General features: G+C 38.4%; 1 protein-coding gene across 1 annotated transcript in view; it reads right to left on the bottom strand.

Annotated features, from left to right (window-relative positions):
• Positions 1–25,802, bottom strand: part of CUNH4orf50 (chromosome unknown C4orf50 homolog) — a 109,555-nt gene extending 83,753 nt beyond the window's left edge. The window contains exons 1-6 of the mRNA XM_027836606.1: positions 25,516–25,802; positions 23,472–23,610; positions 19,004–19,609; positions 9,020–9,085; positions 5,245–5,374; positions 2,949–3,076 (exon numbers count right to left, since the gene is read on the bottom strand). Coding sequence (XP_027692407.1) covers positions 2,949–3,076; positions 5,245–5,374; positions 9,020–9,085; positions 19,004–19,609; positions 23,472–23,610; positions 25,516–25,802 — 1,356 coding nt within the window. The remainder of the gene's footprint in view (positions 1–2,948; positions 3,077–5,244; positions 5,375–9,019; positions 9,086–19,003; positions 19,610–23,471; positions 23,611–25,515) is intronic.
• Between the last annotated feature and the right edge of the window lie 298 nt (positions 25,803–26,100).

Here is a 26,100-nt window from a genome sequence, read left to right as displayed (position 1 = left end):
TCCTTTCTCCTTCCCCCCCACTAGTGTTTTGCTTTTGACCAGCGCCTCCTTCAGTCCCACCTCCCTTCTATTATCCCTTTCCCTTTTTTCCCCTTTACCCTTACTGCTTCTTCCCTCTCTTCTATACCCCCTCCCTTTTCTTTCCCCTTTCCCCTCCTACTACCTATAGTGTAAGTTAGTTTTCTATACCTAACTGATTATGTTATTCCCTTCTCAAGCCAAATCCGATGAGAGTAAGGTTCAAACAATGCTCATCCCCCTCCCTTCTTTACCTCTGCTCTAATAGGTTTTTGTGTCTTTTCCTGTAATGTAATTTACCCTTGTCTGCCTCCTCCTTTCTTAGTACATTTTCTTAGCTCAGACTAATCCACTTACTTGGATCCATTCAACCCACTTGATTAAATTTTTTTTTATCATTATCCACCTGGGGCCCTTTGTAGTGCTGCTTCTCTTATTTTTGCTGAGGCACTGGGTGACCCATTTGCTGTAGAATGTGGAGGCGCCAGAATCTCCTCCCGGTGTGTGAAAGTGGGTCTTTCCACTAGCTGGCTGAGCGACTCCTGTTTCGTACTGCTCCCCTTCCCCCAGGGTAAGCGGGGCCTTTCCCATCAATCCCTCTAGCTACCTGGGCTACTGCACTGCTGCACCCTGTCTTTCTTCTGGTTCAGCTGTTCCAGGGTTTTTTCTGGGGTGATATTTTCTGAGTTTTCAGAGGTTGATAGGGGAGGGTAAGAGCGACTACCTTTTTACTCTGCCATCTTGGCTCCCAGAAGTGGAAGTCCCAGAACCTCCATTTTGAGGAAAGACCCAAATTAATCAGCCTTCATTTACCAGCCTTTACCACCAAGCCCCTACCAGGTACCTTTTCCTCCATTCCCCACCCTTTCTTAGCTCTCTTTAATGTGTTGTCTTGCCCTATTAGAATGTGAGTTCCTTGAGGGCAAGGACTGTGTTTCTTTTTGTTTGTATTTGTATCCCCAGCATTTAGCACAATGCCTAACACATAATAAGTGCTTAATAAATATTTGGCTCTTTTTTCTTTTATTTAAAATTAGTTTTGCCATAACAACAAGCTATATCTTACAGTCTACAATATACTTTGTGTCACAACTCATTTGAAATTTATCAATGCCCTGTGAATTAGAAAATTATAGAATTGTAGAACTCTAAAGGACCTCAGAGGTCAGCCATTTAGTACAAATCATACCTGACCAAGAATCCCCACTACACCGTGGTTGACAGATGGTCATCCAGTCTCTACCTACTTCTACCAAAAGGGAAACCACTTCCAAAAAGTCAAGGAACAAAAGAAGTAAAGGAAACTGTTTGAAGTTGAATGGCAAGCAAAAACAAAGCATGGAATGAATTCTAATTTGTAATTGAATTTCTGCTTGGGGATTATGTTCAGTCTTTCTGATTTTGTAAGGGCATGGCAGAAATCTTCTAGATGCCAAATACAGGCAACTAATCAGATATGGCTAGAATGAGCAAAATGAGACTCCCTCCATGCAGTAAACAAAAATGGCAAAGACAATTTTTATCAGTGCTTAGACGTAAGAGTTACCTAAGAGGGTAGGTAAATGGAGTTCTAATTTTGAAGTCAGGAAAATTTATGCTCAAAGACTGCATTTGACACAATAGCTATGTGTTCATGAGCAAGCTATTGAACCTCTCTCAGCCCCAGTTTCCTTAGCTCTAAAATATGGTTAATGATAACAATAGTAACTACCTAATGGCATTTTTGTGAAGTTCAAGTGAAATAACAAATTCAAAGCACTTTTTAAACTTTAAAGTACTATATAAAGGTAAGTTGTAATTATAATTACAAAAAAAGCAAAGGATCAATGATCTGCCTTCAAAAAAGTATGAAGAATAAGAAGTAAATGATACAGATTATATTAGGTTTGCATTTCTACCAATAATACCAAGTATAACCTCTGTATGCACAAAATGTCAGTTGATCTTTACCTCAGAAAAAGCAAAAGGGCTATAAATATAGTTTTACTCTACAGTTTATCACTGAGATTCAAGCATCCTTTGGAAGAATAGAACAAGTTCATGGAAGAAGAGATGTGTAATGGTTAATGAGTCCCTACAGAGAGGCACAGAGATAACTGTTTGTTGACTGACATAAAAAATAGAAAGCTCTTCAGCCTTCTCAGAACATGTGGCTAAAAAAGTGATGGAGAGCCTTAAGAGGCTTGTCAAACTTGAGGACCATGCCAACCCCTGCTGATGCCTATGGGCAAAAATGGCCTTACCAGAAGTAACTAAGGGTTATGTACCCATAGTCCAAACAGTCTTCAGGGCACATATAGGATGTTTATCACTGCCATCAGTAGTGAACATAGAGATTTCCAAAGAAAAAGGAAGGTTTGGAGGAAGTTAACAGCTGACTGAGAAGATCGTGTCTGAGAATGCAATTTAGCATTTTAAAACATAGAAATTCTTTCCCAGGGTTGAAGTACACCTAGCAAGTGCAATGAAACTATCTATTTCTCTATTTTAATATTATCTACTTGAGGGCTTAAAAATGAAAAGGGATGGGGGGAGTAGAAAAGTGCCCATGTTCTGTGAGGGAAGTCAGACAAACAGGGATGGAAAACTTTCAATAATGAAAATCTGAAAATACAAAGAAAAATTCCTTATGGGGGAGAAGGTGGAGAATATTTCTTAAAAGTACCATTGTGGCTGCACAGGAAACTTAAACCAATGCAAGTTGTAAAAAGCCATAGAGAGCTAACAAAGAATAGAAAGGGCTGCCTTGGGAGAGAATTGATTCTCCTGAGCTCTTTACCTAAAGGCAGAATGGTTATTTGTTGGGGATGTTGCAAAAAGGATTCTGGACCACATCTAAGTTGGACCAGGTGTCCTTAGAAGTCTTTTCCAGCATTTAGTCTCTGATTGGGTAGTTATGAGACTCTGCAGACAGAGAAATTTGGTCTCACCTGTTCACTGTCAGATATCCTGATTTCTTCAAGTAGTTCATCCAAGTTGTCCAAGGTAGGAGGTAAGGCTGGTGATCCTTTCATGCCTCTAAATGAGCCCCCATCACAGTCTTGCTCAGCTGGCAGCCCTAGAGAGATATGGTTTTGAAATAAATAGATATGTACAAAGAAGCATAATGAATGATGCTGCAGGCATCATGAACAATTAACATTTGCCGATGCATACCCATTGTCTGGGGTGTCATGTTTTTTTTTCTCTGTTTAATAATTGTTACCCATTTTCCTATTCTGGCTATAAAGGATCTCTGGCACCTTGATCTTCTAGGCAGTATATGAAGAGGGAATAAAACAAAAGGCCTCCTTAATTCAATGATAGAAGTAATAACATTTTTGATCCAAGGAAGGGAAGTTGAATGGAATTAAGAGACTCAGGGTTTTAAGCCAGCTCTTCCAATACCCACCATCCCCAACAACTACCCTATTGCTTCTACTATTAAAGAGATGTATGATCTCAGCTCAGCTGTTTAGCTGCTCTGAGTTTCAGCTTCTTCATCTATAACATGGAAATAATAGTACTTGACCTATCTGTCCCACAGAATTATTGTGAGGCCAGAATGAAAATATGGATGTGATAGTATAAAGGGTAAAGTGCTCTAGAGTCATAATGCAATGAATAAACATAAACCAAAAAGGCAAGAGACCTGAATCCTAGTTCCAGTGCTGTAACAAACAAGCTATGTGTTCTAGAGAATTTGCCTCTTTGAGCTATGCTTTCCTCATCTTCAAAATGAAGGGTTTGGACTAAATGATCTCTAAGGTCCTTTTCAGTTCTATACATCTAAATTCTAAGATTCCTGTCCACCTCTAGAATTCTGTTTTTATGTTCAAATGTTACTTGTAGTTCTTATATTTTATGTCCTCATGCTCTTTCTGTTCTAATATTCTTTATGAAAAGATTCTTCTGGGTCTGATATCAAATCTTCCATTTTAAAAGATCTAGGGTGATGTAATAGATAGAGTTTAGACCTTGAAGTCAGGAAGATCTGATTTCAGATCTGTCTCAGATGTTTGATTACTTGTTGTATAGTGCTGGGCAAAGCAATTAGCTCCTTTGAACTTCAGTTTTCTTATCTAGAAAATGGGGATAATAACACCTATTTCACAGAGCTGCTATGAGGCTCAAATGAGATAACTAAAATGAAATATTTTGAAAACCTTAAAGTACTATACAAATGTTAGTTATTATTATTTTGTTGTTGCTATTACTACTATTATTGCTGACTTACAATATTCTGTGTTCTAAGGTCCCTTCCAACTCTGATATTTTTTAATAGAAAAAAGACTAAATTAGAGTGAGGATGGAAGTGACCAAAGCCAACTAGGGTCCAATAATGGGTCTTAACAGTATTTAGATAAAACATTGCTAAGTTTAGGTTAATGTTCAGGTATTATTATTTTCATAAATATTTTATATCAATGTATATTGGAAAAGACAAATCAGGACCTTGAAATGATAGCTCAATAAATTATAAGGAAAACTAAAGGGATGGTTGTATCTGCCAGGAAGCAATGAGAATGTCAAAGTAACAAAGAAAAGTTGAGATAACCAGAGGATGAACCAAGTCACCAATATTCAAGCACCTTAGACCATTACCACCCTCTCACTGAAGTTTGAGTTAAGCATGTGGAGGATTGTGCTAATGTATGTCATTGTGAGTATTGAGAGCAAACAATATAAGGTGGGTCAGCTGTTTGAATGACATTTGGGAAGGGAGGCAGGAAGAGCATCATGGAGATATATCTTACTGAGTCTAAGGTCCTGAATTCAATGAAGAAAATTTTTAAAAATGCAAGTCTTTACACTCTCTCAATGAACTTGCATACCCTCAGAAAATTGCAATTTAAAGTATGTAATGCAGCAAGCTATTCTAGCTGCTAGCTGAAGCTACTGAGTTCACTTAGATAAACCCAGTTTTTCTCTACAACACTTCTGACTCCAGAAGAGGTCACGGAGCAAGACTAAAGTCCCCTTTAGGTTATAGTATTGATAAATTCTGGACACAAAAATAATTAATGTAAGCAGAGATGGCTAGGTACATGGGGATTTAATATTCCCCCAAAGTAATTATTATTGGCCTCAATAATAATTAAATTACTGTTATCCCCTAATAATTCCCTCATGTAAATCAATCAGTAGGGTGGCCATAAGCTACTTATCACTTCCTTCATACGTCTACACCATGCACTTGATTCTTGAACATTAATCATCCTGAAAGAGGACATGAAACATCCATACCTGTAACAGCACCAGATCCCTTGGCATTTTCAGTGACAAATGATGTTTGACAGGCTTTGTTTCTATTGGGATCAAGAGCTACCTCCCACTTGAGGGGTAGTAATTCATCCTGAACAAATGAGGGCTTGCTCTTAAGGAAGAAAGCAAGAGACAGGGGAGAAAATAATAATCATTGTTGTGTTGGAGTTTTAGTTGTATATATTACAAACTCTTCTTGTGGATAATTATAATCCTCATATGTCATATTTCTAAAGCACTTTACAGCTTGCATATCAAACCCCACAACAATCCATTAATATTACTATCTTAATTTTTGCAGTTGATAAAACAGGATCAGAAAGTTAAGGGACTTGCCCAACATCACATGCCTAGAGTTAAGTCTTGCATGCAGGGCTTCATTTTTTCTGAAACTCTACCTCAGTGACCATCTTCATGCTCTTCATGCTTTCACCTCTACAATCTCCTCATCTGATTGGTGAGTTTGCCCCTGAACTTCCATTTGAGAAGAACCTATGTAAGCTATGCTTAGCCTAAACCTGGTCAGCCCACAACTCCCTGGTTTCCTTCTGGACTTTGCCCATGCAGATACCTCCTGCACCACTACCACCATCCCTTTCAATTTCCTTTTATGTGTTGTCTTCCCCCACTAGAATGTAAGATCCTTTAGGAAAGTGACTGTCTTATTTTTTTGTCTGTTTGTATGACTAGCACTTAGCATAGCACCTGGCACATAGTAAGCTCTTAATAAATGCCCTGTCTGTCTATCTTTTGGCTCCTATTCTAGTATTTTTTTTTCTTCTCTTACACAACGTTTTCAAATAAGAGGTATGTAATAATAAATACTACTTCTTGACAGCAGTTTTTTTCTACATACCACATCAAGCTTGATCTTAACATCCTCCTCATTTTGCCTATAATTCACTAGTCAGTAAGTCTATTTGCTCTTCATCCATGTGGCAAGTGTGTTTTACGATTCAGAGAAGAAGGGGAAAGAAAATCAATCTGGGAGCCAGGAAGATGTGGGTTTAAATCCCACCAATGATACATACTTGTTGGATGACTTTGGGAAAGTCACAACCATTTAGTGATCTAGGCTATTTTCAAAGTCTGTAATTTGGAGAGAAAGTGCTAATCTGCACTAGTAGAGGGTGTTTCCTCACCTGAGATTCCCTTATACCAATGAAATCACAGGTCCAAGTTCATAAGCTTATTCTTATTTATGGCTTCAATCTTTTATTCAATATTTATTTAACCGGGAAAGTTATCTTTCTTTATTCTGCCAGTCCCAATCCTATTCATCCCTATTCAAATCAAATCCTAGACCTTCCAGTAAACACTTCTTAACTCTTCCAGACCACACTATCCTCACTCTCCTCTACAATCCTACTTCTCCTAGAATTGCTGAAATGCGGAATCTCAGAGTTGGAAGCAACCTCAAAGGTGATCTAATTTAACCTTCCACCTAACATAAGCATCCTCTTTACAAGTTTTATAACATTCTATCTACCACCTCCATGGCTGGGAAACTCACTATTTTATGAGATGGCTCATTCTACTTTCATATAGCACACATTGTTTGGACCACATTCTTCATGTGGAATCTAGTCTGCTTTCCTGAAATTTTAATCCATTGTTCTGAAGCCCATTCTCTGGATTGTCCCTTTGAGTACTGTGGTATTTATATATTGTCTTGATTTATTCTTTATTCTTTTTGTTTGTATGTTTTCCATTCATTTGTCCATTCAACGAATACTTATTAAGTCCACATCTGTACAGAACGGTATGCTTATGCTGAACACACATTTAATCAATTCCACTGGTGCTCTATTGCCTATTGCCTCTAGGATCAAATGTAATAGAAACAGTAATAATAATAATAATAATAATAATATAGCATTTATGAAGTGCCAAGTATTGAGCTAAGTACTTTACAATTATTAGCTCATTTGATCCTCACAACAACCCTGGGAGGGAGGTGCTATTATTACCCCCATTTTACAGATGATGAAACTGAGGCAGACAGAGATAAGTAACTTGCCTGGGGTCACACAGCTAGTTAGTGCCTGAGACTAGATTTGAATTCAGGTCTTCCTGACTCCAGGCCCAACACTCTATCCATGTGCTATCTAGGTGCCTCTGTTTGCTCTTTTTTGTTGTTGTTGTTGAGACAATTGGGGTTAAGTGACTTGTCCAGGGTCACACAGCTATTAAGTGTCAAGTGTCTGAGACCGGATTTGAACTCAGGTCCTTCTGACTCCAAGGCCAGAGCTCTATCTGCTGCATCACCTAGCTGCCCCCTCTATGTGCTTTTTAAAGCCCTTGATAATCCTGTCCCTCCCTACCTTTAAAGACTTTTTACACCTTACATCCCCCACAAGGATTGTGTGATCAAGTGACAATGCCCTCCTTGCTATTTCTCCATTAAAACATCCCATCTCCTGACTGGGCATTTTCACTTGCTGTGCCTGGAACTCTTTTCCTCTTCATCTCTGCCTCCTAAATACCCTGGCTTCGTTTAAGTCTCAGCTAAAATTACCACTTCTGCAATAAGTCTCTTCCAATCCTTAATGCTACCACCTTCCCTCCATTGATTATCTATAATTCAGCTTGCAAATATCTTGTTTGTTCATAGTCGTTTACATGCTGTCTTCCCCAGTAACTTTTATTTCCTTTTCTTTGTACCTCCAGTGCTTAGCACATAACAGGCATTAAAAAAATACTTGTTGATTGACTGATTGATTGACTGACATGCCAGAGAAAGATGCAAATTGTAAGCCAGCCACACCCCCAACTTAATGAAGCTTACAGACTAGTAAGGGGATAAGACACAAACATAGAGAACTTTCTACATGAACCATTTACCTATGCTCCAAGTTAGTGATGATCTTCTCTCTTAGATCTTACAAAACTTTTTGATTTGTAAATCTCTAATATACATATCAGAAATGATTAATTTTTTATATCTATACTTATGTCTTATACCTATATTGTGCAAAAAGTTTCATGAGGACAGGACAGAGTCTTAGATAAAATCTGAATCTTCCCTATCATGCTACTTAGGTATCTTGTGCATGTTTTGAGAGAATTCTTTTGGGGGATTATGGGTTAAACTAGATAGCTTTTGAGGCCCCTTCTAATGATAATTTTCTGTGACCTCTTTGAGCCTCAGTTTGCTTATCTGTTAAATAAAGATAACAGTCACATTATTTACCTCACTGAGTTGATGCTGAGGATCGAATGAAACAATATATTTGAAATTACTTTATGACTATAAATTCAATTCAATTTATCAAGGAATTATTAACTACTTATGATGTGCCAGGCACTATATTGGGTCCTTTTTTAAATAAAGAAAATGAAACAGTTCCTATCCTTAAGGATTTTACATTCCACTGAGGGAAAAAAAGTGCATGTATATAAGAAAGCAGAAAAAACATATTTTTAAAAGACATTTCATAGTGGTGGAATGTTGGACACTGATAAAGGGTGGAATCGGGAAAGGCCTTTTATAGGAGGTAGCACTTGATCTAAGTCTATTAACATGTATCTATTGATTAAGCCTACTTTAAAAAAAAAAGCTCTGATGAGAGTTGTCATTGTGACTATACATATTTAATCTTCAGTTTCTTTGAATGAGATCCATATACACCTCCATTAACTAACCAATCATATCTTTTTTGAATGGACAAAGTCCTGAAGGACAGAGGGTAACTCTCAGATCTTATCTAAGAGTGGATACAGAACCACAGCCCAGTTCAAACACTCCTGTTCCTACCTGTGCCTGTGATGCTGTAGAGAACAAAAGTTCAAAGTCTTTGGTTTTAGTCAAGTCTTGAGCTTCCTGAAAATTTAAAAGCAAAATACTATGGTTATGTATATTATTCTTATAAAACATGGTTTTTCTGTGCTCCATACTTTAATCTTAATTTGCTATAAGGAAGATCTTTCTGATTTCTTTTGGACTATGCACTATTGTTGGTACATGTGTTACTGGCTACTTTTACCCATGATGCATCTCTTTCCATCACTCTTTGGGTCACCTACAGTTTTACTCCTCTTGAGACTGAAGTGTTTTATGATTCACAGTCAGATAGTATTTCCAGGAGAATGTTAGTGTTAAAAAGATGAACTTCAATGTCCAGCCGCTTTGGGATATGGAAAGCACTGAATTATTTATCAAAACTCTTATCTTTTCTCAACTATGGGCACAATTCACTATCTTTCTGCAGTGTAGACTGGTCATCTAGTAAGAATTTGAGACAATAGATAGTATGAATGCCATAACAGTAATCTCAACATATTAAAAGACTGCACTATGTAGATCATAAAATCAGCAAGGACCTTAGAGATCACCTAGTCACTGACTATCAGTGCTGGAAGGGCTCTTAGAAATCATCAGATGAGCATATTTTCATCTCCTTCATTTTGTAAATGTAGAAACTGGAGCCTAGAGAGGAAAAGTGACTTGTTAAAAGTCACTCAGCCAAGTAGTGTGACAAAGCCAAGACTCGAAGTCAGATCTCAAATCGCAATCCTGTGCCCTTTCCTCTCCATCACTCTGCCTTTCCTCTGTGAAAGATTTATACCAAAGCACAAGGAGAATCATTCAGGATGAGTGGATAGAAAAGGGTTGTAATCTCTATGGGAGGAGAAAGAACATCCATTAGAAGAGTACAAATCTACCTGAGAATTTCAATAGATAGGCAATCATGCCAAGAAAACTCCAATAACATGATGGTCATGTAGACTTTCTGAGAGTTGTACATTTCGAAGGATATTCCATCTACAGTCTCCATGCATTTAAATAGATGATCTGCTATGTCTGAAATGTATTCACTCTTCTCATTTGCCTCTTGAAATCCCTAGATTCCTTCAAGACACAGCATGGGTACCACCTCCTACAAAGGTCTTCCCTGATTTCATAACTGTTATTAATAATAAACACCAACATTTATAAAGTGCCTTACACTATACAAAATCTTAGTGAGATTTTAAGCTTTTTTAATAGCTTCTTTTTGTTGTTTTTCAGCCACTTCAGTCCTGTCTGACTCTTTGGACCCCATTTATGGTTTTCTTGGCAAAGATACTGGAGTGGTTTGCCACTTCCTTCTCCAGCTCATTTTACAGATGAGGAAACTGAAGCTAACAGGGTTAAGTGACTTGCTCAGGATCACAGTTAGTAAGTATCTGAAGCTGGATTTGAACTCAGGAAGATGAATCTTCCTGACTCTAGACCCAGAAGTCTATCCACTGTACCACCTAGCCACCCTTTTTAGTAGCTCAGGACCACACTAAGTTACTAAAAAGCTTAGAACCTCATCAAGACTTTTTGAGATGCCATATATGCAGTATCTCATTTGAGCCTTACAACTAACTCATCAGGTGAATACTACAGATATTATTATTCCCACTTTACAGATGAGGAAACTGAGGTTCAGAAAGGTTAAAAGATTTATCCACGATCTCACAGCTAGTAAGATTCAGAGGTGGCAACTGAACCCAGGTCTTCCTGATTCCAAGCACAACATTCAGACCCTGCTACCTTTCTTGCTCTTAAAATTACTTCATTGGATATGCTTTGGATTCATATATCTATGTATAGGTTGTGTTATTCTAATAGAACATATATATACTGTAAGTTCTTTGAGGGTAGGGACTTTTTGCTTTTGCTTTTGGGAATTTGTATTCCCAGAGTCTCATATAGTACTTTGCACTTACTTCTTAACAGACTTTTGTTAAATTGTGTTAAATTAAATATCATAATTTCTGGTAAACATGAATATTCCTGGGGAGAAAAATAATGATTAACAACGTGGGAAGAAAGTTGGGCTAAGATGCTTCAGGTAGGAACAAATCCCAAATTTTAGATAGCTCAGGTACAATATGGTACCTTCTCTTTTCCATAGGCATCAAACTTGGGCCCCAAAACTCCCAAGTAAGGCCAGAACCAGATTAAGATTTAAATGGGACATATCTAACAAAATAAATAAAATGTGGTACAAATTCAAATAGATTAATACAATGTCATAATATTTGATTAAAATACAAATAGTGTTAATTTGTGGATTTCTAAATCAATATATGACAGGACCCATTTTCTATTTCAATCTGACACCACTGATTTAGACTATTCCCAAAGGATGGGAAAAACTATAGCAATCTATTACTGGGCAACCTATTGTTATTGCTACCATTTATTTTCTTTTTAAAAATAAATTTTATTGATAACTTTTGTTTTTTACAAAATCAAGGATAGAACACCAAACCTGGAGTCAGAAGGACCTAAAATCAAATCCAAATGAATACTTGCTAGCTGTGTGATTCTGAGCAAGTCACTTAACTTGTATGCCTCAGTTTTCTTTTCTATAAAATGGGGATAATAATAGATCCTGGGGTTATCATGAGGATCAAATGAGATTATATTTATAAAGCACTTTGCAAAAGTTATTATATAAATGCTATTATTATCATCACATCACCTATGGTCATCCCTTTGCCCCTCCCCCTGAGCCATCTCTTATAATGAAGACTTTTTTTGTTGTTTATTTTTAGTGAGGCAATCGGGGTTAAGTGACTTGCCCAAGATCACACAGCTAGTACATGTCAAGTGTTTGGTCTGAGGCCGGATTTGAACTCAGGTCCTCCTGACTTCAGGGCCAGTGCTCTATCCACTGCGCCACGTAGCTGCCCCCAGTGAAGACTTTTTTAAAGAGTAAGAAGACAAAAAATAATTTAGAAAAAGCAATCAACACAAAAGACTGACTTTTAATTCAGTGTTCCAAACCTGTAGATATTCCAATTATTTAAAGGAGTTGGAGGATGTCTCTTCCTATATCTTCTTTGGGGTCAAGCTTGATTATTATAATTTAACAACATTTTGTTTCAGTTGTTTTATGGAGATTGTTCTTTCCCTTTACGTCATCATAGTCACTGTTTTCCTTGCCTTACTTCACTTTATATTGGTCTACGTGAATTAATCACATTCATTATTTCTTGCAGCACAATAATATTTCATTACATTATCACAACATAATCTGTTTAGCCATTCCTCAATTGATGAACATCTACTTGGTTTCTAGTTCTTTACTCCCATAGGAAATATGGCTTTAAATATTTTTGTGCATATGGAACATTTTTCTTTTTATCACTGACCTTCCTGGGGTCTATGCCATTAATTTGCAATAGTTTATTTATAGCAACTACAATTGCTAATAGACAGAAGGCATGTCAGAAAAAAAAAAAGGAATGAGGGCTGGACCTGTGATTTTATTGGCAGAGGGAACTGCCAGGTGAGGATATTCCCTCTATCAATGATGATTTGCACATTTTTCTGCAACTTACAGTCTCAGTACTTGAGTTCTTAATCTTTTCTATGTTATAAACCCCTTTGATAGACCCCTTCCAAGAATTATGTTTTAGTTTAATTTGTAAGGTATTTTTCCCATCCAAGTTCACTCACCCCCTGAATATTAAGAACCACCATCTTAGAGTTGTCTAGAACATTGAGTGGTTAAGTGACTTGCCCAGGGCCACACAGACAGTCTGTGATAGAGGTAGGCTTTGACCTGAGTTCTTAACTTCAAAGCTAGCTCCCTATGCACTAGATGATGCTGCCTCTCCAGCAAGAAACAGAAAAGACAAATCTAAAATCCCCATACATGTAGTAGTAGTAGTAGTAGTGGTGGTGGTGGTGGTGGTGGTGGTGGTGGTGGTAGTAGTAGTAATAGCAGCAACAGCTAAAATTTATATAGCATCTACTATGTGCCAGGTACTATGTTTAGTGCTTTACAAATATTATCTCATTTGATAATCCCAACAACCCTGGTCAGGGGAAAATAGGTGTTATTATTATGCCCATTTTACAGATGAGGAAACTGAGGCAAATAGCAGTTAATAGAATTTCCCAGGATCACACAGTTAATAAATGTCTGAGGCCAAATTTGAACTTGTCTTCCTAATTCTAGGCTCAGTGCTCTATCCATTGAGCCACCTACCTCCACAGTCATGACTACTTAGGGTGGGTCTAACTTCTAGATATATATTTCTCTTTCTTCTTCAAAATGAATTTAATCTAATGGCTCTGTGTGTGCGTGTGTGTGTGTGTGTATGTATAGTTTAATAAAGTTCCTTCCAACTTTTTGAGAGAGTTTATCTGAGTTAAATGACTTAAAACAGCTCTGTTATCCAGCAGACGCTGGGAGATCAAGTGTAAACTTCTAATCTTACGGTACCTTGAGCGTTTTAACGTGCAGTATTGGATAGCTCCCCATTAATTAAACGAAATCTACACGGCTCTCACTCCTATCACTGACTCACTCCTCTCCACAATGAGATGACGGCTTCCCTGTGATTTGGACTCAGGCTCCCTTCCAGTTCAGGTTTGTCTTTGCATTGGTTCTGCCAGTGAAGTTGTCTCTTCTCTTTATCAAGCTCATGGTGACGTTGATTTGGCATCCGTTGTTTGACTAAATACCTGAACTGTGAATCAGATGCCTTAGTTCCCTGCCCCCACATTTGGCCAGACTCTTGGTCATGAATCCTGATAGGAAATCTGGCATCATTGCAGGGCTTGGCACTTCCCCAGCAGTCCCCACTAATGACTCAAGGTGTCCTCTGTAAATGGCAGACTTCTGATAGTAATTATTTTCAATTCTAAGGGCTTCCAAAAGCAAACAATCATAACTCCTTTCTTGATTTAGTAATCACATAGGCTAGCATCTTAATTTTAAAAGGTGCTAAGCATGTCATCGCGTTCTCAGGTTCGTAGGAAATTAGCACTAGAAGCAACTTTGAGATAGAAGGAACCTTAAAACATAGAAAGTTGGAGCTGCAAAGGGACCTGAGAATTCACCTAGTCCAGTTCTCTCATTTTACAGGTGAGGAAACTGAAGTCAAGAGTAGGCAAGTGGTTTATTCCAGGTCACACAGGGAATTAATGGCATAATCTTGACCAATGCTGTCAAACTCAACTAGAAATGGGGCCACTAAGCCCATACATAAGGACCTCTATAAGCTGCATATTGACTTAGTTTTAAGCTGTAATATTATCTATGTTTTATTGTATTTTTACTTATTTTGTTAAATATTTCCTCATTACATTGTAATCTGGTCGAGCCATACTCAGGAGTGTTGTGGTCACACTCATGCGACCCTTTGGTCCTGTGTTGGACAGATGTCATTGGGCAGCTAAGTAGCAGAATGGATAGAGTACAAGGCCTGAAGTCAAGAAGACTCATCTTTGTGAATTTAAATCTGGCCTCAGACACTTACTAGTTGTGTATCTCTGGACAAGTCACTTAACCCTGTTTGCCTCAGCTTCCTCAACAGTAAAGTGATCTGGAAAAGGAAATGGCAAACCACTATAGTATCTTTGCCAAGAAAACCCTAAATGGGATCACAGAGTCAGACGTGATTGAAAAATGACTGAACAACAACAAAACAATTGAGGCCTCTTGACTTCTTATACTATGAACTTTCCACAGCTTCATATCACACATAACTTTTTTTCTCCCGTGTTTGTACAACTTAATAATGTCTCATTACCCAACTTTGCCATTTTCAAATGGATGCAAGGATTTTGTATGGAGCAAAAAGGCACCTAGGTATATGCTCTTTGGATTTGACTAGAAACATGAAGAGTCCTGTTCTTGCCACTAGGTGTCTCTCTAGTTACGCTAAAATGAGCAAAGTGCTGTCATAATGAAAGTGACAAGGTCAAAAAGATGTTTTGTTCCTGCAATGCAAAAAAGCATTTCTTCTTCGCACTAGGACTCAATCAATCAATGAGCAAGCATCTATTTCTGATAATTGTACTACGTAAGGACATTTTTTTTTTAATGCTTTGCATCTTCTGTCTCCTAGGACAAAATATCCTTACAATTAGAGATTTCCAGGAGTGAAACAAACTGCCTAAAGAGGTCATAGGCTCCCCTTTATTGGACTTCTTCAAGAAGAAACTGGATTACCACTGGCTGAGTATGTTCTATTTGGGGTTACTTTTGTCTATGTGTTGGATTAGATGGCCTCTAAGTTTCCTTCCAACTCTGGAAATTATCTGATTCTTTGTAGCTGCTAGACCAGCGGTGGGTATTTGTTCTGTGAAGTTTGGATTCAGTCAAAGGGATGCACTCGAGGACCTAGAGGGCCACATATGACCTAGCAGGCCACATGTGGCTTTGAGGCTGCAGGTTCCCTACACCTGTAGACCGTTCTTACGCCAGAACCCTTCTATTCTCTGGCAAGGAGAATAGAGAGTGGAGTCCAAGCTACCCTCCTCAGCTACTCCTCAGCTGATGAGAGCTGGAGATAGAAGCTCACTGCCAGTGTAGGAGAGAGAGAGAGCACCGGTATTCCCCTCAACCTCCTTCCTCAAAGGGGGTCCCAAACTTCTAACACCACAGGAGAAAGCAGGTCTCCCAATTCTTGATCCAACACACCTTCCACCTCACCATAAGATCCTAGATAAAGAGCTTGAAGGAACCAATGAAGACATTCAGTTCAATCTCCTCCTTTTATCAGTAAGGAAAGTGACTTGCCCAAGGTCACACAACTTGCATTTGGTAGAGCTGGGATTTTAACTCAAACCAGCTAAAGTGGATAGAGTGTCAGGCTTGGAGTCAGGAAGATTCATCTTCCTGAGTTCAAATCTGACCTCAGACACTCACTAGCTACATGACACTGAACAAGTCACTTAACTCTGTTTGCCTTAGTTGCCTCATGTGTAAAATGAGCTGGAGAAGGAAATGGCAAACCACTCCAGTATCTTTGCCAAGAAAACCCCAAAAGGCATCACAAAGAGTCAGACAAGACTGAAAAACAACTGAATGACATCTGACTACAAATCCTGGCCTCTTTGCACTGCACCATCTTGCCTTCCATTTCTCTGCCTGCATCTCTATCATTGACAAATATGCAGGGTATACCTAGCATGCCCAGACATTCTCTGTTCAAAAATGATATTTTGTATCCCCATTTTTATTTATATTTTTAAACTGAGAGGAAGCATGGTATAATGGATAGTAAAATGAAGAAGACCCAGGTTTTGCCTCTGACAACTAAGGTGTGTAATTATAGGCAAGTCACCCAGCTTCCTCAAGTTACTCTAGGTCAGTGCTATCATACTCAAACAAAAATAGATTCCTGTAGTTGCATATTGAATTAGGAAAGTACAAATCAATATTCTCTATGTTGTATTGTATTTTTATTTAGTTGGTTTAAAATTTTCCCGACTACATTTTAATCTGGTTTTCCACACTCAGGATTTTAACCCCTTGCCTCCATTTAGTAAAATGTAGATTGGTACCTTATAGTATGTATAGTTACATATACATATATATATGTAACTATATATATATGTAACTATATATATAGGTACCTTATAGTATAGTATAGTTATAGTATAGTATAGTATGGTCTCTAAGACTATAAATTGCCTGTAACTAAGACCATAAATTGCCAATAAGGAGCCAATCTACACTATTCAAGGGAGTTTCCTTATCTCAGAGTTCCCTATATACAGGAAACCACAGGTCTGAGCCCTATCCCTATATTTCAGTCAAGCTTAATTGTTGATTAAAAAAAAACTAATTTAGTTACATGTTAGTTTCTTTATTTTGTTAGACAAATAAGAATTATATATTTTATGATTGACTTATTAATAAATATGTGCTTTAAAAAAAGAAGAAAATAAAATTCTCAAGGCATCCACCCTAATGAAATGTGCTGTGCTGGCCTATGACCTTTATCACATTTCAGCAGGCAAGGCCAGAACAAAACTGTATTATTTATAATACAATACTAAACAATAAACACTTATTAAGTACCCTTTGTGTACAGACCACTCTGCTAGGGGAGATGTAAAGCCTCTGGATTCCCTTCTGGAGACCCATGAAATAAGAGATCCCATGATTTTGTTCATAATAAAATGTGAGAAATAGCTGCCTGCTATACTTCACAGGGTTATTGGGTAAGTCATAATATTTAAATCTGAAAGGGTCCTTAAAGACAATTTACTCCAATTCTTTACATAAGGAAATTGAGGTACCAAAAGGTCAAGTGACTTTTCAAAAGTCATACAGGTAATAAGTAGCATAACTAGGACTGAAACCCAGATTTTTTTACTCCAAGTTCATTGCTTTTTCACTCCATCCTGCTGCAAAAGAGAACATTTATATTAAGTGCTTTATAACTATAAACTTCTTAAATACATGTGATATTTGATAATAGTAATGGAAAATATTCATAATTATTCCCCTGCTAAAATGCATTTCCAATATCTTATTATTATGAGCAGGTGACACTTGGCTCTCAAAAGCTGTGCTAGTAGAAAATAAGCGATTATGGGTTCTACCATTTTGGAAGAGGTTCAAGCACAGGTTTTGTGGTGGACTAGATGTCTGGTATCCCAGGATATGTCCTGTCATGTTTAGAGATGCCTATCAACAGATTGGCTACAGCATGATGAATTTTTCAGCAAGGCAACTCTCTAAGACCATCTTCTGTGGCACAGGAGCTCTGATCGGCCTTGGTACAAGGCTCAGCCAGTTAGTCAATAAATATTTATTAAGAGACAAGTTTGTGCCAAGCACCATACTAAGGCCTGGGGACACAAAGAAAGGTGAAAGACAGTCCCTGCTCCCAAGGAGCTCACAGTCTAATGAGAAAGACAACATGCAAATAACTATGTACAGATGTGCTATATACAGGATAACTTCCATAAACCCTTGAAGTATTATTGACTTTTAGTGATAGTGACTCTTCTCAGGCTGATCTACCCAGTTTCTAGTATTTGTTACCATTTTGGTTCCTTCCCTTTCTCTCAATGACTATCCCTAAATTCCTCCAATTTCCCAAAACCCTACCCACTGTCCAAGGTCCTAGTCAAATACCAGTTCCTCCTTTAAGAAGGCTCTCCTGACTAAGCCACTAAGCTTCCTTTCCTCGGGCTTCTTAAGAGTACTTATAGTTTGCATCACGAAGTCCAGCAGGCAGTTTCATATAGCATTGTGTTCTTTATTTCACCTAGGCCCACACTGAGCATAGTGGATAAAGTGCCTCACTTGGAGTACGGAAGATCTAGGTTGGAGCCCTACTGCAGATACTTAACAGTTGTGTGACTGGGTAAGCTACAGCTATATTAAGCCTGAGTTTTATCATCTAAAGGATGGGATAATAGTAGTACCTGCCTTCTAGGGTTGTTATAAAGCTCATCATAAGCCTTAAAGTATTATATAAATATCAGTTATTACAATTTATTTTTATTGTTGTTATTACTATTTCATTGTTGTTATTACTAACTAAACTTTTAGCTCCAAGAGAGCTGTGGCCATGCCATTTATCCTGGGCAGCTAGGTGTCACAGGGGATAAAGCACCAAGTCTAGAGTCAGGAAGACCTGCATTCAAATCTGGTTTCAGACAATGACTGGGAAAGTCACTTAACCCCTTCCCACCTCAGTTTCCTGAACTGGAAATGTGAACAATAAGAACACCTACCTCCCTGATTAAGGTTCAAATGAGATTATATCTGTAAAAGTTCTTAGCACATCTCTGGCACACAGTAGGTACTTAACAAATGCTTATTCTCTTCCCTTCTCTTCCTTCCCCCAAATAACACCTAGCATAGAACCATAACTTCCCAATTCATGAGTGTAAAAAAAGAAGTTCTAAGTAAACAAATTCACGCTCACATCCCGTATTTTCTTCACTTACCAAGTTGGCACTGTCCTTGGGAGGGGTGCCATGTTGGGTCTCATTTATTACCTTGGCTCCTAGTTCATCTTGCAGGCTGCCATTTTGCTCTTTGAGCTCCTCCCTTGGCAGCTCTGACCCCAGACCTTGGGAATCCTCCAGCTTGTTCATGAGGAGGTAGAGCACTGTGTCCCGGTGCTCCTGGAGTTGACGCAGGATTTTTTCCTTCTCTTGGTTGTTGCTCTCTTCTTTAGCAAGCAGTGCCATTAGGCTTTGCTGCAAAGTGGCCAGTTGTCTCCGAGCCTGAAGCTCACCCACTTCTAAGAAAGCCCGGAGCTCAGCCAGATCCTCCCCAATACTCCAAGGCTCTGATCTACTCTTTTCCAATGGGACCTGTAACTTGGAATCCAAGCCTTGGCTTCCCCCTGCTTCAAGCTCGGTCATCAGGGAAGCTGTGGCCTCGCGGAGGTGCTGGGCTTCCTCCTCCAGTCGAAGCACCTGGCCCTTGAGGAAGCCTTCCTGCTCTCTCACCATGGCCATTTGCTGCCTTTGGTTCCACTTATAATGCTCAAAGGACGAAAGCAGGCTCTGCAGTTCTTCGTCTTTCCTGCACAACTGGTCCTGAAACTGCTGAAGTTTTTCTCTTTGTACCCTCCGAGCTCTTTCAGTTTCTTCAACCTGAAAAAAATAATAATATTAACAGCAGCTCATGTCTACAAAGCACTTTCCTCATAATAACCCAGCAAGCTTAGACAGAACAGACATTATTATTTCTCTTTTATAGAGGAAGAAATTGAAGGACCAAAATATTCAGTGGTTTGCCTAAGGTTGTGTAGACAATTGTGGTCAGATGTGAGATTTGAACCCAGGTCACAAATTTTCCAAGTTGGAAGAAACTTTGTTGTTAACCAGTCATTTTAATTATGTCTGAATCTTTGTGACCCTATTTTGGGGTCATTTTGGCAAAAATACTGGACTGGTTTGCCATTTCCTTCTCCAGCCTTCTAAAGCCAGAGAGAACCCCTCTGGTACCTCCTTCTGACACTTGAGACTTCAACACTATGCCTTAGTAGCCCTCTCATCCTGGAACTTCCCTAAGCAAGTGGGGCCTTTTCACCCTGTAATATCCCTCTGCTTCTCTGGCCTCCTTCTCCTATTAGTGAGCTCTTCCATTCTGGGAATAGGCCCAGGTCAGCCATATTTCATTCCCTCTCAGCTTTGCCTCTGACATATTTCAGAACTTTGCCACCCTGCTCCTGTGCGGGTACCTTCCCTCTCACCACCCCCTTCCAGCTCCTTTTTGTATATTGCCCTCCTTCATTAGAAAGTAAGCTCTGTCACATCAGCGACTGTATTGTTGCTTGTATTTGTATCCCTATGTTTAACACAGTTCCTGGTACATAGTAAATGCTTAATAAATGCTTTGTTGCCTTGCCTCATCCCCATGACAGCCCTTCAATACACTGAAGACAACTCTCTTCTGAATCCAAATCCAATGTTCTGTACTTTAAACCAGTGATATTCAAAATGTATTCCATGGTCTTATCCTAGAATTGGGTAATCAACTGATCGCATGATGAGAAGGTGGGTCACATCCAACTTTCATCACAATAACCAGTTGTATGGCTTGTCTCTGAACTAACCCTTATCCCCCCCTAACTCCCATACTTCATCATCTCTATCCATGCTGCAAGTTCCCAACCTACCATCTTCTGAGTCAGGCTTTAGTCCCTCAGGGTAGTTATAGTCTAATCACTACTTGAACACCCATAGTAGCAAACACACAGCTGACATTAGGAAAACCTACTGCTCTGTCCACAGTGTAGGATCCTGTCTCCTCTCAGAAGGTGGTCTTTGGGGCTATAAACCTTTCTTCTCCCTTTTTATTTGGATGGGACTGAGAAGAGTACACAATATCAACAGGCACGGATAGGTTCTCACATTATCTTTTCCCTGAAACTGACCCCTCTTCTAAATGTACCTCTTGCTGTCAAGGATACCACTATCCTTCCAGTTACCCACATTCAGAACTTTGGTGTCATTTTTGACTCCTCACCCTTTCTCACATGACGTATCCAGTCAATAAATCTTGATGTTTCTATCTTTTCATACCTCTCCCATCTGTTCTCTTCACTCAACTCACAGCTATCACTCTCATTCTGACCCTCATCACCTCTTACTTACACTACTGCCATATCCTCTTAATTTGTCCTCACATTTTTCCTTCCCCAAACCCTTCTCCACACAGCTCTCAGAAGGATTTTCCTAAAGCACAAGTGTGACCATATTGCTCTTTTATTCAACAAACACTAATGACTTCCTGTTGACTCGAGGATAAAATATTATTTCATCCTTTTATTTTCATCCTCTACACCCCTTTAAATTTCTATTTTGTTTTTGTCATGTACACTATTAGTACAATAGTACATGAATATAATTTATAAACAAGTAAATATTTGCATATTATCTTCATGTGCCCATTTTCTTTCTTAATGATAGGGTAAGGAGGTGAAAGAAAAATATTACAGACCATTGCTCTAAACTATAGAGTCTATAAACTCATATTAAATAGTTAGTTCACAGTCACACAGTAAGCTATGGAAACAAAATGCCAACTCCTATCTGGTTTCTCCCATAAGTAGAAAATTAGAAAAAGATATGATGAAATCGAGTGAGGTCTATAATTCACCAAGTCCTCAGTTAGAGCTGTAGAATTATACTGCATTTTTTCTTAGTATTTTATTTTTCCAATTACATGTAAAGATAGTTTTAAACATTCACTTTTATAAGATTTTGAGTTCAAATTTTTTTTCTCCCTCCCTCCCTACCCTCTACCCTCCCCAAGATGGCAAGCAATCTGATATAGCCTATACATGTACAATCATATTAAACATATTTCCACATTAGTCACATTGTGAAATAAGAATTAGAAGGAGGGGAAAAACCACGAGAAAGAACAAAAACAAAAAAAGAGAGAAAATATTATGCTTCAATCTGCATTCAGACTCCCTCATTCTTTCCCTGGATGTGGATAGTATTTTCCAACATGTGTCTTTTGGAAATATCTTAGATCATTGTACTGCTGAAAAGAGTGAGTTCTATCAAAGTTGACCATTGCACAATGTTGCTGTTACTGTGTACAATGTTCGCCTGGTTCTGCTCACTTCACTGAGCATCAGTATAGAACCATATTTCAATGAGAATGAACTAGTTGAAATACCAGTTGCAGATGTGTTACCATGGCTTTATTTGAATTCAATTTTTTAAAAAAGTTACCAACCAGGTTTGTTACTAACATCAATCTACTTTCTGTTTCATAATTTTATCACAATTATATAATATGCTTTAAATAAAATTAGCTGACTTAAAAACATCCCTTAATGAGGACTTTAGCTACATAATAATAGCAGTGTGGTTCTCCTACATTAGCATTCCATGTTTATGGATGAAATGTTATACACATCTACTATCCTCAATTTCCACTTATTTGACAGGATGTCAAAGCTGAAAGAGGTCTCATAATATAATATAAATGGAAGGGGCCTTAGAACATGGAATGTCATAGCTAGAAGGGTCCCTGGAACATGGAGCATGAATGTCAGAACTAGAAGAGACAAGAGAACATACAGTATTACAACTGGAAGAGAATGAGAGATGGAAGGCCCTTTAGAACAAAGATCACAGAAAGTCAAAGCTGTTCCAAGGACCTTGGAACAGAAAATGTTAGACCTAGAAAGGACTTTAGAACAAAGGATGTTAAATTGGGAAGGGTCCTTGGGACAGAAAATGTAACATCGGAGCTGGAAGGGATCTTAGAATGTAGAGCTTTAGACCAATAAGAGGCCTCAGAACATAGAATATGGGATGTCAGAACACTTAAAACACTCAAAGTGAAATGTCAACTCCAAAAATGATCTCAGTACATGGACTTCTACAGCTTGGAGGAATCTTAGAACTTATAATGTCCAATTTGGAAGAGAATTTAGAACACAGAATATAGAATGATGGAAATAAAAGGAACCTAAGAACACTTGTTTACGATCATGCAGGTTGAATCTAGTTTCTCTAACTTCAAATCTAGTGCTGTTTCCATTAACCATGCTTCTTCCCATTTCCCATAAGATGTTGGGTCAAGAAAGAATGGTCATCTAGTCTAACTCATTTTATAGATGAGAGAAATGTGACCTACACAGGTACACTGAATTTGGCATCAAATGACTTGGGTTCAAATCTTTGCTCTATCACATACTGCCTGTGTGACCCTGGGTAAGTGACTTCACTATTGCAGTCCTCAGTTTCCTCATCTTTAACATGAGGAGAGTTGGGCCAGATAGCCTCTGATCCCTTCCAGATCAAAATCCTTGATTCTATAGTATACGAAATTAGAAGTCCAAGATCACATAAACAGCTGAGGCAGGAGCCCAGATCTCTTGATTCCCCAGTCAAGACCTTTCCCACTGACCAAACTATACCTTTTACAAGTGCCTTCTGTTAAATTTCCAGGTAACATAAACACAGAGTAGAAAGGATGAGAAGTTACCAGATCCATCAATTCTTCCTGAATCTCCTCCAGTTTCTCTTTAGTTTGAAGATAGGCATTTTCTTCTTGGTACACTTGGGCATTCAGCTGACTGACCCTTTGAAGAAGCTTCTGCTCTGACAACTCCAGCTCTTCAATCCTATAGCATTTGAAGTGATGAATATTTGATTTGTTGCTTTTAGCAGTGGTTTGTAATGTGGCCTAATAGTTTCACTAAACCACGGCATTCTCTCATGCTGCCATTTTCTTCCCTCAATGCATATTCACTTCTCTTTCTCTCGCTCAAGTTTATCTCAAATCACTCTACAAGAATTTTATACATCCCAAACTCATAACTCACAAATTTCCTCTATTTTCCTTTAATTATGTTACTGTCTATAATAAGCACTATAAAAGCACAATAAAAATAAGTATTTTGTCTCATCTAGAGATTGAGTCCCCCTTTCTTAGTCTGGCCCTACAGAGCAACACAGCAGGCTCTCTGAAGCTAGAGAAGTGGTGGTGAATGGAGCCAAACTCTTCCTTCCCTAAACCTACAGAGGGCTTCTCTCTTTGATTGGTAATGCTATCCTAGCCACTCACCAGTGGGCCAGAGAATCAGGCAGCCAGGCAGCCAGGCTTTCAGTCTGCAGGACATACTTAATACTAAAATGGAAAGACCACCATCTCATTGTTTTTAGACCAAACTACTTAGTTGTCATGATTGTCATTGTCATCATCATCATCATCATCATCACCACTCACATTTATATGGTTTATTTCTTTTTTTGTTTGTTTATTTTTTTTAGGCAATTGGGGTTAAGTGACTTGCCCAGGGTCATACAGCTAGTAAGTGTCAAGTGTTTAGTCTAAGGCCAGATTTAACTCAGGTCTTCCTGACTTTAGGGCTGGTACTCTATCCACTGTGCCACCTAGCTGCCCCAGCAGTTTATTTGTTTGTTTTTTTTGGTTGTTTTTGTTTTGTTTTGTTTTGTTTTTGTTTTTTTGTTTTTTGTTTTTTGTTTTTTTGGTTTTTTTAAGGCATCGAGGTATCTTATTTCACTTGGTCCTCACAACAGTGCTGGATTGAGAGAGATTAAATGATTTGCCCAGGGGCACTAAGTAAGTGAGAGAAGATCAAACCTGAGTCTTCCTGACTCCAAATCCAGGGCTTTCGAAGTCCAAAGGCAGCTGGTGGAACAATGGATAGAGTACCAGGCCTGGAATCAGGAAAACCTGAGTTTAAATCTAGATGTTAACACTTCTCAGTATGTATGACCCTGGGCAAGTCACTTAAGTCTGTCTGCTTCAATTTCCTCAACTGTAAAATGGTGATAATAGCACCAACCTCATAGATTTATTGTGAGGATCAAATGAGATAATATTTGTTAAAAAAAAAAGTACTTAGAGCAATCCTTGGCACATAATAAGCACTATATAAATGCCTATTCCCTTGTCCTTCCCTTCCTTCTACCTGCTACACAAAGCTGCCTCCCGGTGATGTAGGGTGGCATCATGGTATATTACAAAGAACACAGGATGAAAATCAGATGACCTGGGTTAGAGTCTCAGCTTTACCACTAATTCATTGTGTGCCTGTGAATAAGTAATTTCTCCTGTCTGAACCTCAATTTCCTTATCTGCATAATGATAAAATTAGATTATCTCTAATATTCCCTTTAGCTCTAACACTCTATGTTCTAATGTCCCTTCCAACTCTCACATTCTACTTGCTATGTTCTGAGGTCCCTTCCAGCTCTAATATTTTAAGTTCTAAGGTTTTTTTTTTCAGTTTTGACATTCAATATTCAATACTGCTCTGAAAGTCTATGAATCTATACATCTCAAGCATGTGATGGTCACTGGTCCCATTTTGAATTTCTTCTCTACAATGTATGAAAGTATTCATATCATCTCTGTTTCTCTATGTACCATAAAATCAACTGTCAGGCACAGGCTCTGTACTGAACACTTATGCCAGTTGATTTGCTGTGAAGTTATATGTATCATGCAACTGGTGCTTTTTGTTTAAATTTCTAAAAACAAATTGAAATAGCGTATTTACCTGTTTCTAAGCCGGGATTCTGACCTCACATGCTTCTCAACAGCTGTTCTCAGCCTTTGCTCTGATGTTTCTAGCTGTTTCCTAAGAATTCCAGCATCTTCTTCACTGCTCTTTGCTCCTTCTTCAGAAAGACCACCATGTACATCATCAGCATCTTCTGCATCCTGGAAGACCCAGGAAGTGTCAATTTTAACATTAAGATTCATACTGTCAAATTTGTCTTCAGCTGGCATTTTGACATGATAATGGAACTTTCTTTCCTTCCCTCCTTCAGCTGAAGCATCCATCCCAGACAGAATTCTTGGGTCCAAATTCAGTGCAATATCCAGGGAATTCCCAACATTTTCCCCTTAAAGACTGCTTGGTATTGTCTCCAAACTCTCAGTTAGTTCTTTGTTGACTCTTTCTTGACTGAAATAGCATGTTGAATATTTATAAGTGAACTTATGTTTCATTGAGCAAAAGCCATAAAATATAAATGAAGGCCTCTCACTTTACAGCACAATTGTTTACAGCAAAAGTCACTAAAAGCAACAGTCAGAAGGAATGACACCCTAGACTGCAAGCTGAATGACCTAGTAAATA

Source organism: Vombatus ursinus, unplaced genomic scaffold (genome assembly GCF_900497805.2).
Source record: "Vombatus ursinus unplaced genomic scaffold, bare-nosed wombat genome assembly UNPS02014818.1, whole genome shotgun sequence".
NCBI classification, from domain to species: domain Eukaryota; kingdom Metazoa; phylum Chordata; class Mammalia; order Diprotodontia; family Vombatidae; genus Vombatus; species Vombatus ursinus.
This window is presented reverse-complemented; position numbering and strand designations above follow the sequence as displayed.